At 55.0% G+C, this 15764-nt stretch overlaps 2 protein-coding genes across 4 annotated transcripts in view; one reads left to right on the top strand and one right to left on the bottom strand.

The window, feature by feature from the left end:
* The window catches only part of KCNC1 (potassium voltage-gated channel subfamily C member 1), a 43766-nt gene that overhangs the window by 7693 nt on the left and 20309 nt on the right, over positions 1-15764 (bottom strand). For both annotated transcript variants that reach the window (XM_059931216.1, XM_059931217.1), the window contains exon 2: positions 1877-2810. In XM_059931216.1, the coding sequence (XP_059787199.1) occupies positions 1877-2810 (934 nt within the window). The remainder of the gene's footprint in view (positions 1-1876; positions 2811-15764) is intronic.
* The window catches only part of SERGEF (secretion regulating guanine nucleotide exchange factor), a 256969-nt gene that overhangs the window by 240402 nt on the left and 803 nt on the right, over positions 1-15764 (top strand). Inside the window, exons 11-12 of one of the 2 annotated variants that reach the window (XM_059931219.1) lie at positions 5220-5340; positions 8247-8386. The exons of the other annotated variant lie outside the window; for it this stretch is intronic. Of the exons in view, the coding sequence (XP_059787202.1) occupies positions 5220-5340; positions 8247-8379 (254 nt within the window). The 3' untranslated portion in view covers positions 8380-8386. Of the gene's footprint in view, positions 1-5219; positions 5341-8246; positions 8387-15764 lie in introns of those variants that run through there. 2 annotated transcript variants of the gene reach the window in all.

The raw sequence follows: 15764 nt of genomic DNA, 5'->3' as shown, positions 1-15764 counted from the left end.
AGGGCCAAGGAGCGCCATGGTGTTGCCACTCAGGCTGAGCTCTTCCTGCTGGGGCCTGGAGCGAAGCTGGGGGGCTAGGCCCGCCCAGACCCTCCCCTAGAGCCCCAGGAATTTTCCTTGCCATGATGGCGGCTCCTGAGGTCAAACAGAAGGGCTAGCTAATCCAAAGCAGGAGGGTGGGGCAGGAGCTTTCCACGGCCCGTGCCTGGCTTGCTAAGCAGGAGCCACACCTTGGCTGGGGAGTCCAGCACCCCCCCCACCAGGTCCCCCTGTTCCAGCCTCTGAGACCCCTGCCCAGTCCCTGGCCCAGCCCAGAACACTAGCCACGTTCCTCTCAGGTGCCTACAGCAATCCCAGGGAGTGGGGAGGGGTATGGGGCCAGGCGAAGGGGCTGGAAAGTTCCCACGGACAGAGAAGTGGGCCTTGTGGGTACTGCTCTGGGCAGCGTAGCTGTAGGATGAAGCCAGATCAGGAGTAGGATGGGGGTGGGGGCCATCGGGGAAGAAAGAGTCAATCACCCACTGGGCCAGGGGGCACTTGCTCCTCTAGGGCTGAGCTAGCCTACAGCCCCCCTGCCTGCCCTGGGCACAGGGGTGTCTTCTGTAGACTAAACGCCACCTATCACTGACTCAGCCTTCCTCGCCCCGGCACTCCTTCTTAGCTCAGTGTTGTCATTCTTCTATGGGTTGTTCATTGCCTTCAAATTCCTGTGTCCACAGAATAAGTCGATGGTATTCCATGGGTAGAGGTAGACTATGGGCTTTATATCTTCGGACCAGAGCCCCATGATCAACTTTATGTGCTATGTGCAGGTTCTCATAAAACTGAGATAGTCCCATAACGAACCACTAGCCATGGAATATTAGAATATATCCCACGGTGACTAGTATTGTTTCATGGCCCCCCTCCCCCCCTCCCTGACCCCCACTGAATTCACGGGAAAGTGGTCATACACTGGTTGGGATGTCGTGTATTGCTGCTGCAGTCCCTACTGCCGGAAACAGGGAGAACTCTGGGTGGGAGGTTGTTTGCTGGTCTGTAGCGCTTTCATCTAAGCTGCCGGGTGGTGGCCCCCTCTAGTCCTTCGCTCACCAGCCGCTCCCATCAGAAGGCCACCGGAAACTCCCACTTGACCATCAACCCAAACAGACAACGTGAAAGCTAGAGTCACTCCAACAGGTTCCTAAAGATAAACGCTAAACTCTAGAGTGGTGGTGGAAGATGAGTTGGTTCCGCATGCTGTGGGGTAAGTAAGCTTGTTACGTACGGAGGGCAAGAGGCGTCTCCCAGGACGCGCCTGGAGCTAGGCAGCCGGCATCAGAGCAGGAATGCTACTCAGCTATGGAGACAGGCTCTGTTGGGGGTGAGAATCCTTGCTGCTGCCTTTGCAGGGACCCTCCTGCTAGATCCCATGCACCATCCACGCGCACGGCCTGAAGGGAGCCGTGTAAAGACCAAATCAGCAGCTGTCTGGCATTTCCGAATCACACCCGCCCCCACCCTGCCCCGACACTGGGTCAGTGGCCTGAGTCAGTGACTCACGCTCCACTCCTGCCCACCAAGCAGCAGTGCCCCCGGGGCTCCTGCCAAGAGAGTCCTCAGCAACCTCGCGGGCCATGTCATCTCTTCAGAACCCCACGAGACCAGCATGTTAACCTCCTTACCAGGGGCCACCAGTGAGGTTCTAGCAGGCTCTTGCCTCGTGAATTCGGCTGCCCAGCATCTCCCTGGGCCCCCAGACTCCACACCTCGAGATTGAGCGCAGGGTCCAGGGTCACCCATGGAACTAAGGAAGCAGTCTGACTGAATCTGGAATCATCGCTACAGGGGGCGGAGGTGAAAGGTCAGATCGACATGCCTCTAAGAGGTTTCCTACCTGCTCTGTTAATTTCTAAAATTTCTTCCTGGGCCAGCGGGCATGTGTCACTCTGAGTACTGTGGTGTGGAGAGTTTACGACAGATTTACAATAATTGGGAGATCCCAGCTGCGGTGGCCGCGGAATATGCTTCTTTTTTTTCTTTGGTAGTTTCTGCTTAGCCATGGCTAAGGAGTAATACATCCCGAAATTGTTCACAATGACGGGCACGGGCATGGCGATGGTCAGCACACCCGCCAGCGCACACAGCGCTCCCACCAACATGCCGGACCACGTCTGCGGGTACATGTCTCCGTAGCCCAGCGTCGTCATGGTGACCACGGCCCACCAGAAGCCAATGGGGATGTTCTTAAAGTGGGTGTGCTCACTGGCACTGGGGTCATTGGGCTGCGCCCCTATCCTCTCGGCATAGTAGATCATGGTGGCGAATATCAGGACACCCAGAGCCAGGAAGATGATGAGCAGTAAGAACTCATTGGTGCTGGCGCGGAGAGTGTGGCCCAGGACGCGCAGGCCCACGAAGTGGCGGGTCAGCTTGAAGATGCGCAGGATACGCACGAAGCGGACGACACGCAGGAAGCCCAGCACGTCCTTGGCCGCCTTAGAGGACAGGCCGCTCAGGCCCACCTCCAGGTAGAAGGGCAGGATGGCCACAAAGTCAATGATGTTGAGCGAGTTCTTGATGAACTCCACCTTGTTGGGGCAGAAGACCACACGCATGAGGAACTCGAAGGTGAACCAGACCACGCAGACGCCCTCGATGTAGGTGAGGAAGGCCTCCGTCTCCGCTTCCCGGTAGTAGCGCACTTGCGTGCCATTCCGAACATTCTCGATCTCTGTCTTGTTCACGATGGGGTTGAAGCGCTCGTGGGTCTCCAGGCAGAAGGTGGTGATGGAGACCAGGATGAAGAAGAGGGAGGCAAAGGCCACATACTGTGGAGGAGAAACACACAGTGTCAGAGGGGAGGCCCTCCCCCCAGAGCAAAGAGACCCGGGGTGCCTCTGGGCTGGGTCCAGTCAGGGGCTGGGCTGCGGAAGATGCCTGCAGGATGCCCCTCTTGACATAGGCCAGGCTGACAGGCCACCTTTCCCTCTTCAGAGCACGGAGCACGGGGTTAGGAGGCTCGGGGGTTAAGACGTTGTGGCAGAGATTGCTCTGTTTTCACAAATGCCTTTCCTCCTGGATGCACGGCTAGACCATATCTCCCAGCCTCCCTCGGGGCTGGGTGGGGTCACGTGACTGCGCTCAGGCCAGCGGACAGTGCACAAAAGGGTGTGCACTAAGGCCGGGCCTGGCTCACAAAACCTTCCTGCTCAACCTTCCATGCCTTCTTTCTTCCCCCAACTGCCAGTCAAATGCTGAAGCCCTAGGAAGCCAGCAGGGCCACCATAAGGAAGTAGCCTGGGTCCCTGAAAAGAAAGACATCCACTAAATACATGGGTGGGAAATAAACTTCTACTGTCTTAAGACACTGTGATCTGGAGGTGATTTATTAAAGCATTTAGCTCCCCCCCACCCCGACTAATAAAAGTGACCTAGGCAGAGGTTGGCAAAGAAAGGAGAAGAGGGAGCTATGGTGGAGGCAGGCCCCTCAGAGGCCACATTTCCCATCTTTCTTTCGTCCCTACGCTAGTCTATTCAATGTCTTTTTCATGGATCTGTACCTCATTCATGCCATCTCTTCATGTTCTATCCTATGTGGAATTGCAAAAGATATATCTGCCCCAGGGCCTTGGACACCTCTTTTACCCACTTCTCTCTATCATCCCAGGAACTCACACCACCATCTTGGAAGTGAGTTCCCCATCTTGGAGATATTGAAATAGAGGCTAATTGGTCATTTGTCAGAGATGGTGTGTTGCAGGTTCAGGTATCAGGAGGAGAATTGGACCAGGGGTCCTCAAAGGCACCATAAACCATAGGGTCTGCTTCTCTCCTGCTGCTGCCTGCCAGCCCCAGGGTAGGGATGTGGGTGGGAGGGAAGAAGAAGCTGCTGGGCCGCTAGCCTTTCCAAACATATGTGGGTGCTTGCTCCTTTCAGACCCCCTCCCCGGTGAGAAGGAAATGGCCAGGATAACCCAGCCTGTCCGGAACCACCTGCTCTGGCCCTGAGCCCCTTGAGAAAGGTTCGGGAGACTCTTTGGTTTGGTTTGGTGGCCCCAGCTGATGACCCCCTGGGCTTCTCTGGCCCCCAGCAGACATGGGTACCCAAGGAAAGAGAGTCAAGCAGCTATCTGAGTTTCAAACCCTCCTACTCAGAATGAATTCCAGGCAAGGGCTCTTCTTACAGCCTCCAGTCGAGGTCCCTGGAACACTAACACTTCCCTGGGCAGGGGAACCCTAGCCAGGGGTTCTCCTCCAGGGGCCCAGCTGGTCATGTTCCCTCTGCTCCCCTCTCCTCTGGGCCCCCCTTCGCCCAGCCTGTCAAGACAGACCATGGCCAGTGCAAGGCCCTCTCCCTGGAGGCAGCTCTGGGCTATAGTCTAGAATGGGTGGCAAGTTCATTCTCCAGAGCTGCCTTCATAGAAAACTTCAAGGAGTGCCAAGGCCCCACCCTGTATCTGCCACAAGAAGCAGCCATGCTGCTTCTAGCCATTTCTTTAGTTTGTACTGATGCACCTCCCCACCTGGTGGTGGCCCTGTCTGGGCTGACCATGGCCATGGGACCTGGCACCCAACCTGGCACAGATCCAGAAACTAAGAACTATGTAGACCTTCCAAGACACATTTCGGGTTGGGGGAAGGGGAGAGAAAAGGGGAAGAGACAAAGTCAGCATTTTAGAATGTCAGAGTAAGAGCAGCTTTTAGAGATTATCTGGTCCAAGACACTACATGCTACAGATGGGAAGTCTGGGGTCCAGAAACAGGAAGTGATCTGCCCAAGCCGCTCATCATGGCATGCTAATACTCCTGCTGGTTTAGAGCATCGTGCAGTTTTCAAAAACTTTGTCCTAGACTACTATCAAGTGTGACCCCTATGCATCCTTCCATCCATCCATCCATCCATCCTTCTTCCCTTTCTTCCTTCCTTCCTTTCTCCCTCCCTTCCATCCACTCATCTTTCCTTCCTTCTATCCTCTCTCCCTCCTTTTTATCCATACATCCATTCATCCTTCTTTCCTCCCTCCCTCTATTCCTTCCTTTCTTTGTTCCTCCCTCCCTCCTCTCCCTCTCTTCCATCCATCATGCATTCATTCATTCATCCCTTCCTCCTTCTCTTCTTTTTTCCTTTTTTTCTTCCTTCCTTCCTTCCCTCCTTCCTTCCTTCTTTCCTCCTACCCATCCATCCACCTGCCCATCCATCCATCCATCCATCCTTTCTTCCTTCCATTCCTCACCAGGCACCAGGTTATGCCCAGCACAGAGTGGAATAAGACCTCAGCCCAACCCCCAGGGAGGCCCCTGCACAGCTGAAGGTAAAGGACACACACAGAGACAAGTACAATGCAGTGGACTGAAAAGGTGAGCCCCCTCAGCCCTGCGATGCAGGTGGGGTTTGGACAAGGTGAGGCAGGGACTTAAGCCAGGTCTTCTGACTCCAGAAACAGCTCTTTAAGGATCCAGATAGTGCTGACCTGGGACACCACAGAGGTAGACCAAGAAAGCAAAGTGGAAGCAACTGGAAGAGGTCACCAACTCTGATCCAGGTTTATCCAGCTCCAGCGCTCTTTCCATCACCAGTTGTCAAAGCTCTTGGAGCTAAAAACACATCCCCAAATGCTGGGTATTTGGCCCCACATTCCCTCTGGAGGGCCCCATCTTAGAGCTTGGAATTCACAGCCCAGGTTCCCAAGGGGTGGGTCACATTGCTCCCCTGGCCTTTTTGAGAGAGGGGAGGAAGACACACACTGTGAGTGTCTAAGGGATGCCAAGAGGCAGGGTCTGCTGCGCCCCTGGGCTCCTGATCCTGGCCAGTGGTGGAAGGCAGGAGGCACTGCCCCTCCCCCCGCCCCATCAGCCATGGCACCCACTTCCCAAACCATCCCACAGCTATCCTCCTCTGTCCCCTCGACTCACGTGGGACTCTCTCTCAATGGGGCCACTGCCATCAAGGCCAGCATGTCGTAGGCTTCAATCTCGGCCACGCCCAGTACAGTACAGCCTCCCCCCAGCTACCAGAGGGGGCAACCGTTGGAATCCCAGCTCTCTGCCCGCCACCTGGTCATGCTGCCCACAGAGAAAAGCCCTGACTCCTCAGCCTGGCACATGAGGTTCCCTGTGCCCTGGCCTCATCAACTTCCCAGGGTCCCCTCCCTGCCGCACCCAACATTCTTGCCACATGCAGCTGTCTGCTATATCTGACCCCCCCATCTCCATGTCTTGGCACTGCTGTTCCTGCCTCCAGGGTGTTCCTGCTGATCTCCGTGTGGAAAAACCCATCCGTCCAACAGTGCCCCACTAAGTAGCCCTTCTCCCAGGACACCTTTCCTGGTGAGACATCCTCTTGGAAGCTGGGGCCCTTAGGAGGCAGCAAATGCAGGGACGCCCCCCCCAAAAAGGAATGTCTAAATCCCCCTCCAGGGAGGCAGTGAGCCTGTCTCCGACTCGTGCTCGTTAGTGCTTGCGGAGTCTCATGGGAACAGCTCAGAGAGGGCACTGATGTCCCCGGAGCCTTCTCCCTCCCTCCCAGGTGCCCCCAAAGGCCCTCAGAGCTCTCGTCCCATTTGCTCCTCTCACAGGACAGGTTCTGATGGGAAAACTGAGGCCCAGAAAGAGGTCAGGTCTTCTAAAATTAGGGTAGACAAAATCCTTGGTTCTCAGCCAGCAATGGCCATCCCGTCTAGATTCTTTCCTCTCTGCGCCCCAGTGACCAAGGAGTGGGGCCGGGGGGTGGGCAGCAGCAGCCAGGCCTAGAGCCGGACACCAGGACTTCTTCCCCAGGGGAGCCGGGGAGGTGGCAGCCAGGCCCTCCTGGTACCCTCCTGGGTGCCTTCCTGGACTCTGCGGCCCATGCGCCCGGTCCTTTGTCACAGGCAGGGCCCCAGCAACATCCGGGTCCAAGTGGGCCCTTAGGAAGGCTGCGGAGGAAGGCGCCCCTGGCTTGCTCAGACTGCCACAATCTCCTAAGCCTAGCGACTAGCAGGTCAGCCCCAGCGCATCAAAGCCACAGCAAGAGCCCGCAGCCAGGTGAGCCCCCAGCGCCCTCCTGTCTATCCTCAGGGACGCTGAGCCAGGAAGGAGAGAGGAGAAGCTGTCAGGGCTGAGGACCTACTGTGCACCTTTAATCCTCCCACAGACCTGGTGAGACAGGTGGTCGTACCCCACTGTGCCAAAAAGGAAACCCAAGTACAGAGAGGTTCAGGGACGAAACCAAGGTTTAAGGCTAGTGATGAAGCTGAGGCTTGAACGCAAGTGGTCCTGGCTCCGTAATCTAAGCTCTGTCCACCACCAGCGGTACCAAAGCTCTCGGGGGCTAACAACACAGCTCCGCGCAATGGGGAGCCAGCCCTAATTATACGTGGATGGCTCCATCTTGGAGGTTGGCACCCACAGCTTGGACTCCCTGAGGGCAGGTTATGTCTGTCCCCAGTGAGGGAGAGAGCCAGGGTACTTGGACCCACAGGCTGGAGCCCAGGCACACCTGAAATGGTCTTGGCTCATTGCCCAGGGCTTGCTAGCACCTGGGGCAACAGCAGCCCCAGGGGCGGGGAGGCTGCCCCGTTCTGCTCAGGGAGGCAATGCCGACAGCAGCCCTGGATGGCTCAGCCTGCATGCTTACCTGGCCCACCTCTTTGCAAGACCCAGAGATAGCAGGCTGAGAGATGACCACAACTTGTTCAGGGAGCTCAGCCAGAGGGAGGGGGTGGGTGCACGGGGATGGGGAATTTCTGGGATCAGCCAATCCTGACAGGGAGGGAGGCAGGCCCAGGTAGCCTGGCAGGCCCAGGTAGCAAGCCTTGGAAGCTGTTTCTGCAGTCACCCTGGGCTGTCACTCTCAGGACTGTAGGGGCTGCAGTCAAGGGCCGGGGGCTGCACCCCATGTGAGCTGTCTGCCTTCCAATCCCCAGTCACCCGGAGGACAGTCACCCACAGACATGCACAGCTACCCGGAGCACGCGCCTCACCTGTTACCTAAGTACCTACCCTGTGGTGCATGACCGCACATACACAGAAAACACACGCATGGATCGTACTGAAACATATCACTGCCCCCCAAGCATGAGCACCCAGGCGCTGTACTGCGAGGCGCGCAGCCCCATACCTCCCCCTCGCAGCCTGTGCGTGTGCACTCGGAGCACACGGACGGTCACCACACCGCGCACCTCCTACAAACACCCCAGACCCCAGGCATTGCCGCACAGCTGGCCCCTCCCCTGCCCACCTCGCCCCGCTGGGTGGGACTGACTCGGTGTCTGTCTCTCCTGCAGGATGGCAGCCCCAGCCTGTTTCGCCTCAGCCTCCTCAGCCTTCCCTGATGCCCTCACCTGTCTCCCTGCCCAGACAGTGCCAGCTCCTGGATCTCCCGTCTCTACACCTGCCTATCACCCACCGGCTTCCTGATTTCCTGCCACCTGCCGGACCCCGTCCCCTTCCCTCAGCCCACCACAGCAGCAGCGCCCCACACGCAGGACCCAGGCCAGCTGGGAGGCCAACCCTCCTGGGCTTCTAGTCTAATGGGGGGCACAAAGGGAGCTTTGCCCGGCAGCCCAGGGCCAACTGTCACCCAGCCTGGCCACACCTCAGAGGCCACCCTGTGAAATTTCAAGACAACGCAGGCAAGATAGCCTGATAATGCAGCATAAACCCAAACTGGTAGTTCTGGCTTTTCTTTCTTTCTTTCTTTCTTTCTTTCTTTTTTTTTTTCAGAATCACAAACTGTGAGAGGCCCACCAATTGTGTTCTAGAAAGAGGTAGCCATGGCAACAGAGCAAAGCATCCCATTTCTATGGTAACCGGGGTGGTGAGACTGTTGGCTGTAAAGTCAGACAAACCTACTAACGATCTGTTGACTTAAGAAGATATTTTATAAATCACCAAGTTATTTTTATCATAACCCCACCCCTGAAACTATAAATCAGAAAGGCAATTTACTATCTATTAAAATGACCAATATGTGCTATGACTTCCATTATAAATTATTTATGCCACAGTCATCTTTAGAAAATTGTGCTTGTCTTTTGGAACTGTTCAGGGGTTCACCGTGGGGATCTGTGTTCTTGCAGTTTGGCGTTCCAGGAGCAAGGCAATGGCTGTAATGTGGTGCAGGGACCAACATTCTGGTCTGGCGGCTCACTCGCTGCATGACCTTGGCAGCCCACTTCCCCTCTCTGGGCCTCAGTTTCATCACTGGTACAGTGAGGGCTGGACTTGGTCCCTTCTGAGGATTCTGAGACCGGCTGAGGCTGTAGGCAATGGGGCTAATCAGGGGAGCCCTGGCTCGTGTCCAGGCCCCAAGCCCCTAGAGGCTTCAGGTCAGTTTTTCCACCTAATTAAGTCTGCCCAGCGGGGGTGTACAGCGTTTGAGTTAATCCATGCAGAGTCAGTGATGCAGAGCAGGAGGGATGGCCAATTGGCCTAAATAAATTGTCAGTCGAGTTGAGTTTGGAAACTGAATTAGACTCGTCTGGACTTCCTTGGGCTGGGCATGCCCAGAATATGCTGTGTTGGCTGAGCACATCATAGCTTATCGGGGGGCAGGAGGGGTCTTTGGGGTCCAGTCCCATTTTGGTCTGTTAATAAATGCCTCCGCATGAACCCCCAGAGGCCTGGCTGGGACCTGAGCATTCTCTCCAGCATCCGGGTCTCCACCCCATTCCTTCACACTAATCCTCCCCTTTTGGCACCCAGCTCAGGGAGCAGCAGGTGGGTGGTGCTTCCCATGGTGCTATGTGGAGGGTGTGAGCGGGAGTGTGTGAAAGTGTGTGCAGAGAACATGCCGTGTAGAAGGTCTGTGTGCTGGGAGGGGCATATGGGGGAGGGGAGAGGTGGTGTGTAAATGTGGAGTAGCTGTGTACATGGTGAAGGTGTGTCACCTGTTTATGTCACCTGACTCTAGGCATGTGCCAGAGGCTCATGTAACTGGTCACTGTGTGTGATGTATGTGGTTCATATAGGTGGTAGAAGTGTGTTTGTGTGTGCAAAAGGACATGTATGGGGTGTGATGTGTGTGTGCATAAGGACATGCATGGGGTGTGATGTGTGTATAAGGACATGTATGGGGTGTGATGTGTGTGCACAAGGACATGCATGGGTTGATGTGTGTGTATAAGAACATGCATGGGTGTGATGTGTGTGTATAAGAACATGCATGGGTGTGATGTGTGTGTATAAGGACATGTATGGGGCATGATGGTGTGTGTGTATAGGGACATGCCTGGGTGTGATGTGTGTGTATAGGGACATGCCTGGGTGTGATGTGTGTGCATAAGGACATGCGTGGGGTGTGATGTGTGTGTACATAAGGACACGCATGGGGTGTGATGTGTGTGCATAAGGACATGCGTGGGGTGTGATGTGTGTGTACATAAGGACACGTGTGGGGTGTGATGTGTGTGCATAAGGACATGCATGGGGTGTGATGTGTGTACATAAGGACATGCGTGGGGTGTGAAGTGTGTGCATAAGGACATGCGTGGGGTGTGATGTGTGTGTACATAAGGACATGCGTGGGGTGTGAAGTGTGTGCATAAGGGCATGCGTGGGGTATGATGTATGTGCATAAGGACATGTGTGGGGTGTGATGTGTGTGCATAAGGACATGCATGGGGTGTGATGTGTGTGCATAAGGGCATGCGTGGGGTGTGATGTGTGTGTACATAAGGACATGCGTGGGGTGTGATGTGTGTGCATAAGGACATGTGTGGGGTGTGATGTGTGTGCATAAGGACATGCGTGGGGTGTGATGTGTGTGCATAAGGGCATGCGTGGGGTGTGATGTGTGTGTACATAAGGACATGCGTGGGGTGTGATGTGTGTGCATAAGGACATGCGTGGGGTGTGATGTGTGTGTACATAAGGACATGCGTGGGGTGTGATGTGTGTGCATAAGGACATGCGTGGGGTGTGATGTGTGTGCATAAGGGCATGTGTGGGGTGTGATGTGTGTGTATAAGGACATGCGTGGGGTGTGATGTGTGTGCATAAGGACATGCATGGGGTGTGATGTGTGTGTGCATAAGGACATGCGTGGGGTGTGATGTGTGTGCATAAGGACATGCATGGGGTGTGATGTGTGTGTATAAGGACATGCATGGGTGTGATGTGTGTGTATAAGGACAGGTATGGGGCATGATGGTGTGTGTGTATAGGGACATGCCTGGGTGTGATGTGTGTGTGTGTGTGTATAGGGGCATGTATAGTGTGGGGGGTGTGTTTGTGTGTGCGTGTGTGTATGGGCATCTCCTAGGAGAATCAGGGTCTGGCTGGGCACTCTGGACATGTGTTCTCTGAGTTGAGACCATGACCCTTGTCCATGCCAGAGATGGTCCCTCACACACTAGCCGAGGGGGGTGGTGCCCCTTCCCTGGGACTGTCTCTGACTGAGAGAAAAAGGGTAGGCAGGGTGGAGGTGGGCTAAAGGCCACTGCACCAGCCCAGGGAAGGCCACAGGGAGGCAGGGCTGTGCCCAGATGGGAATCCCCTCATCCCACTGCACTGCCCCCCTCAGTCCCGGGTGCTGTAGCCTGGGTAGTGGGGGAACCAAGGGCAGGAAAGGCCATGCCCAGGCCTCAGGGAGCCCAGACTTTTCCAGTGGGACAACAACCCACTTCACTGAATTCATTCTCTGGATTCCAGACCCAGGTCATATCCAAAAAGGGCTGCCTCAACAGCTAGGCTGGCAACTTTTGAGGTGGCAGAGGTTCTGTGTTGCTTTCATTCCAAGATGCACATTTTGGAAATGAAAATGTCATAAAATATACACATCCTTAAAATAGTATATCTTCTCATATCCCCAACATGCTGTTATTTAGCTCATGGCATAGTTGAATCGATGGTACTTTGGACTTAGGAAAACACAGTCATTAGAAACCCAGAGCAGCAAGACAGAGGGGCCCTCAGAGGTTTTGATCCAAAAGCCGCCCCTTGTGGCCGGAATGGGGAAATGGAGGCAGAGCCTCCCGCCCAAGGTCATGGAGCTCGCAGGGGTGAGAGTCAGATTCTCCTGAAACGTCAGTTCTGGGCTTTCATCATCGTGGCCTCTGAGCCTTCGCTCATTTAACACGCGCTCCCAGGCCTCTCTGCTCTCCAGGTCCCGCCTGCCTTCTAGACCCTGGGTCAAAAGCAGCACAAGTCCGTCTGTCAAAGGAGGCAGCAGCTGGAACAGAAATGGCCGGACCTTGAGGTCAGACCAGCCTGAGTTTGGGGCCCGGCTCGGCTGGTGACCTTGGACATTGCCCCTTTCTGAGTCTTCATTCCTGGACAGGGAAGGGGTGGTTAACATTCCCTGCCTCCCAGCTGGTTGTGATAATGGGATGAAACAACACACAGAAAGTAAGAAGGAGGTGCTTGAACGCATTGCTTCCGTCCCTACAAACTGGCCACCTCTCGCCTCATCGGGCCCTCCCGCCCGGCCCTCTCCCATCACAGCAGCACCTTCCGCATCAGAGCACCTCAGATGTAAAAAAGCCAAGAATCTTATAGTCACAGAACCACTGAGCTGGAGGCACCCGGGAGACTGAGGCGGACGTGCCCCCGCATCACAAAAGAACACGACTGTCCTTCACAGAGTCACCCCCTGCCCACGCTCAGCCATGTGGCACGAGTGAGGCCGAGCCCACGCTTCTGTGCAGGCCTGGCCGAGCAGCACGGTGACCAGTCTGCCCCCCCCCCCGAGGGCCAGTCCTGGTCCCTGAGGACAAGGGGAGGGGTGTTTCCTGAGGGATGGCCCCTGAGGGACCCAGTGGGATAGGGTCAGAGGAGAAGTCTCTGGATTTAACAAGAAGGAGAACGTGGCGGGGGCCTAACCCAACGCCCTGGAAGGGTGGAAGGGAAAGCAGGGGGTAAGAGGCCCTCCCTGGGGGAGTTTGGTGGGGCACAAAGGAGGCGGGAGCGGGCAGAGGCCGGTGTGCTGGGGGAGCACCGCGGAGTGGAGATGCAGATGCAGAGCCCTTGGCCGCACCCTGAGTTGTGGGTGGGACCAGACATCTACCTTTAATTTGTGTCCTCTGTCGTTCTGATGCCGCCAGCCCCATCCTGGCACGTGGGATCCATGAGGCCAGATAAGACCCAACTGCCTGGCAGCTCTGATACATGACGGACCTCATCAGCCTGAGACCACATTTAGGGGCTGGGAAGCAGGCGGCAAGGCAGAAGGAGAAGCGTCCTGGGCTTGACTTCAGAGACCTGAGTTCAAATCCCAGCTCTGCCACTGGAGGTGTGACTGCAGGCAAGTCACTTTTTGCAGACTCAATCCCATCATTCTTAAAATGAGGACAATAATAATAATAATAACACATTCCAGGAAGTAAGGCACTATTGAAGGGCCTGAGGGAAAAGGCCAGGTGTCTAGGGCTTCCCCAGATCCAGGGTGGAATTCTAGGGCAGGAAGAAACCCCAAGACTGCCAGTTCTTTTGCTCACTGGTATTCCAGGAGCTGGGCCAAGGCTTCCCTCCACAAAAATCCAAACACAGCATTTTGGGTTTTCTTCCACCCAAATCGCTGGGGGTGGGGGAGAGACTGCAAGGAGTAGCAGCAACAGCTAAAGGGAGAAATGTGTCTAACTTTAGGCTTTTTTCCCCTAATTTTTTCTGCTCCTGTTGTGACCACTTGCCTGCAAACAGCAAACCAGGAGCAAATGACAGCCTCATGAGAACCAACAGCACAGCCCGCAGAGCCTGTTTCCCAGGGCCGCGGCCCAAGGTGGGGTTGTGTCCCAGACCCCGCGCTGCAGCCTCCAGCTGGTGAGGGCCACGCTGCTCAGGGCGACGGTGACGTAACATGCCCACTTCCACGGGGTCTTCCACGTGAGCCCCGGCCTTTGGGCTGGGAGGAAACGAGGCTTGACAGGAAAGGACACCCAAGGTCACGCGATGAGCTCCGGGCTTCCCGGCCTAACTCCAGTGACAAGAGGGAGGCTGGTAACAGCAGCTTCCTGGTCTCGAGCAGCCCTGCTTCCTGGGCTCTCTGTGCCTCGTCTCATTTAAACTTCACACCAGCCCAGGGCAGTAAGTTCTGCTGTTACCACTGCTTTTCAGACAACGAGTCTGAGGTTTAGAGAAGAGAAGATTCTTGCCCAAGGTCTCAGAGGTTCTCAGTGGCAGGATCGGTCCTACTTCAAAGCCCTGCATTTCAGGCCTCCCCCAGGCCCCTTAGGCAGCCAGGCAGGATGTCCACAGTGCAGGTCGGCTTGGCTGTGCCCCGTGAGATGGGCACGGCTGCTCCAGCTTCGTTTCGACTTTAGCCAGCCACAAGGCTGGGTGCCTTAACAGAGTGGGGCTGTGCCGTCCCAGCACGCCCCTGCGGTCCCACAGGCCAGGAAGGCTGGGTGTCAGGGTCCCAAGAGGGGCCATCAGGAACCAACTTCCCACCCACTCCTGTGACCTGAGAGTCCCTTCTGGAAAACAGATAGTGAACACCCTCTCCTGTTAGCATCTGAAACTTGGAGAAATACCAGTATTCCACACAGGAAATTCCTCTTCTAGTTTAGGACTTCGAACTGTGTCAACTGTTTCCTGACGTGCTTGTCTACTTTTCTATTAGTAAACGATGACTTATGGAACCCTTCATATTTCCTCTTTTGCTCTGACTGCTAGGGAGCTCAGTTAAATGTGATGCTCAGTTCCAGACCAATCTTTTACCTGGGTTTGGGGTATCACTATTTCTTCTCTTCATTATACAAGTCTTATTTTTTCTTTTATTTTCTTCTTTATTTCTAAGGATTCTGTTGTATGTGCATCTCATGGGCCTCAAACATCTTTGTGCCACAGATTGCAATAAGAAATACGCGACTGAGACTCCCAGATGAGGAAGTGAGCAGGAAGGCACTCCCTACAGGGGCAGTTCAATAATGCCCTCTGGAGTAACCCTGAGCAGACATCTCTGCTGGTGATCGCCAGCGATGGGGAGCTCCCGAGGCCACATTCTGTCTTTGGACAGCACTCCAGACATGCATTTCTTTCATGTTTAAGTCAACCTCCCTGCCTCTTTCTGCCCTCTGGGGTCACCAGGACACACCTGCTCCCCTTTCTCCCTCTGACGGCCCTGCCCACACCTGCAGATGGGCCTCAGGACCCACCCTGAGCCATCCCTCCTGTGCACCAGGCTTCCGCCAGCTTCTGTCCACACTCCTTTTCTTGGGCCAGCTCCCCTGGCTGTTTCAGAGCCTGGTTTTGTTAAGCACTCACTGTGCGTGGCCACATGGATGGCACACTTTGTCCTTCTCAATGCTCACAACCACCTCAGTAGTGGGAATATTTGTCTCTGTTGAGCCTCACTGACCTCTGCTATAAAGTAATAATGACGACTGTTGCAAACATGATCTCATTTATCTTTAAAAACCTCCCCAAGGGAAGTGTCATTAACTCCACTTTGCAGATGAGAAAACTGAGGTTCAGAGTGGTTAAGACGTGTGCAAAAAAAACCAAACCCCACACAGATCGGAAGTGATAAGCAGAATTTGAAACCAGGTCTCTCTGACTCTAAAACCAGCACACTCCAGAGCTTCCACTTATAAATCTCTTTCATATCCATACACACACACACACACACACACACACACACACACACACACACACACACCAGCTGGGCCATCAGCCAGACAGCCTTGATTGCCCCCATTTGGCAGATGAGAAAACTGAGGCTCCAAGCTCCATGAAGTGTCCACTAGGAATCCACTGGGAAATTTCCCCCCAGTACCCACTTATGTTTTAGCATCGAGTCAAGGGTCCTGACTCCCCATAGGGTGTGCTTGTGTGTGTGTATATATATATATATATGTGTGTGTGTG

The sequence above is a fragment of the Balaenoptera ricei genome, chromosome 8, assembly GCF_028023285.1.
Source record: "Balaenoptera ricei isolate mBalRic1 chromosome 8, mBalRic1.hap2, whole genome shotgun sequence".
Taxonomy (NCBI): Eukaryota; Metazoa; Chordata; class Mammalia; order Artiodactyla; family Balaenopteridae; genus Balaenoptera; species Balaenoptera ricei.
Note: the sequence above shows the minus strand (reverse complement) of the source record. Positions and strands in the feature narration are given on the sequence as shown.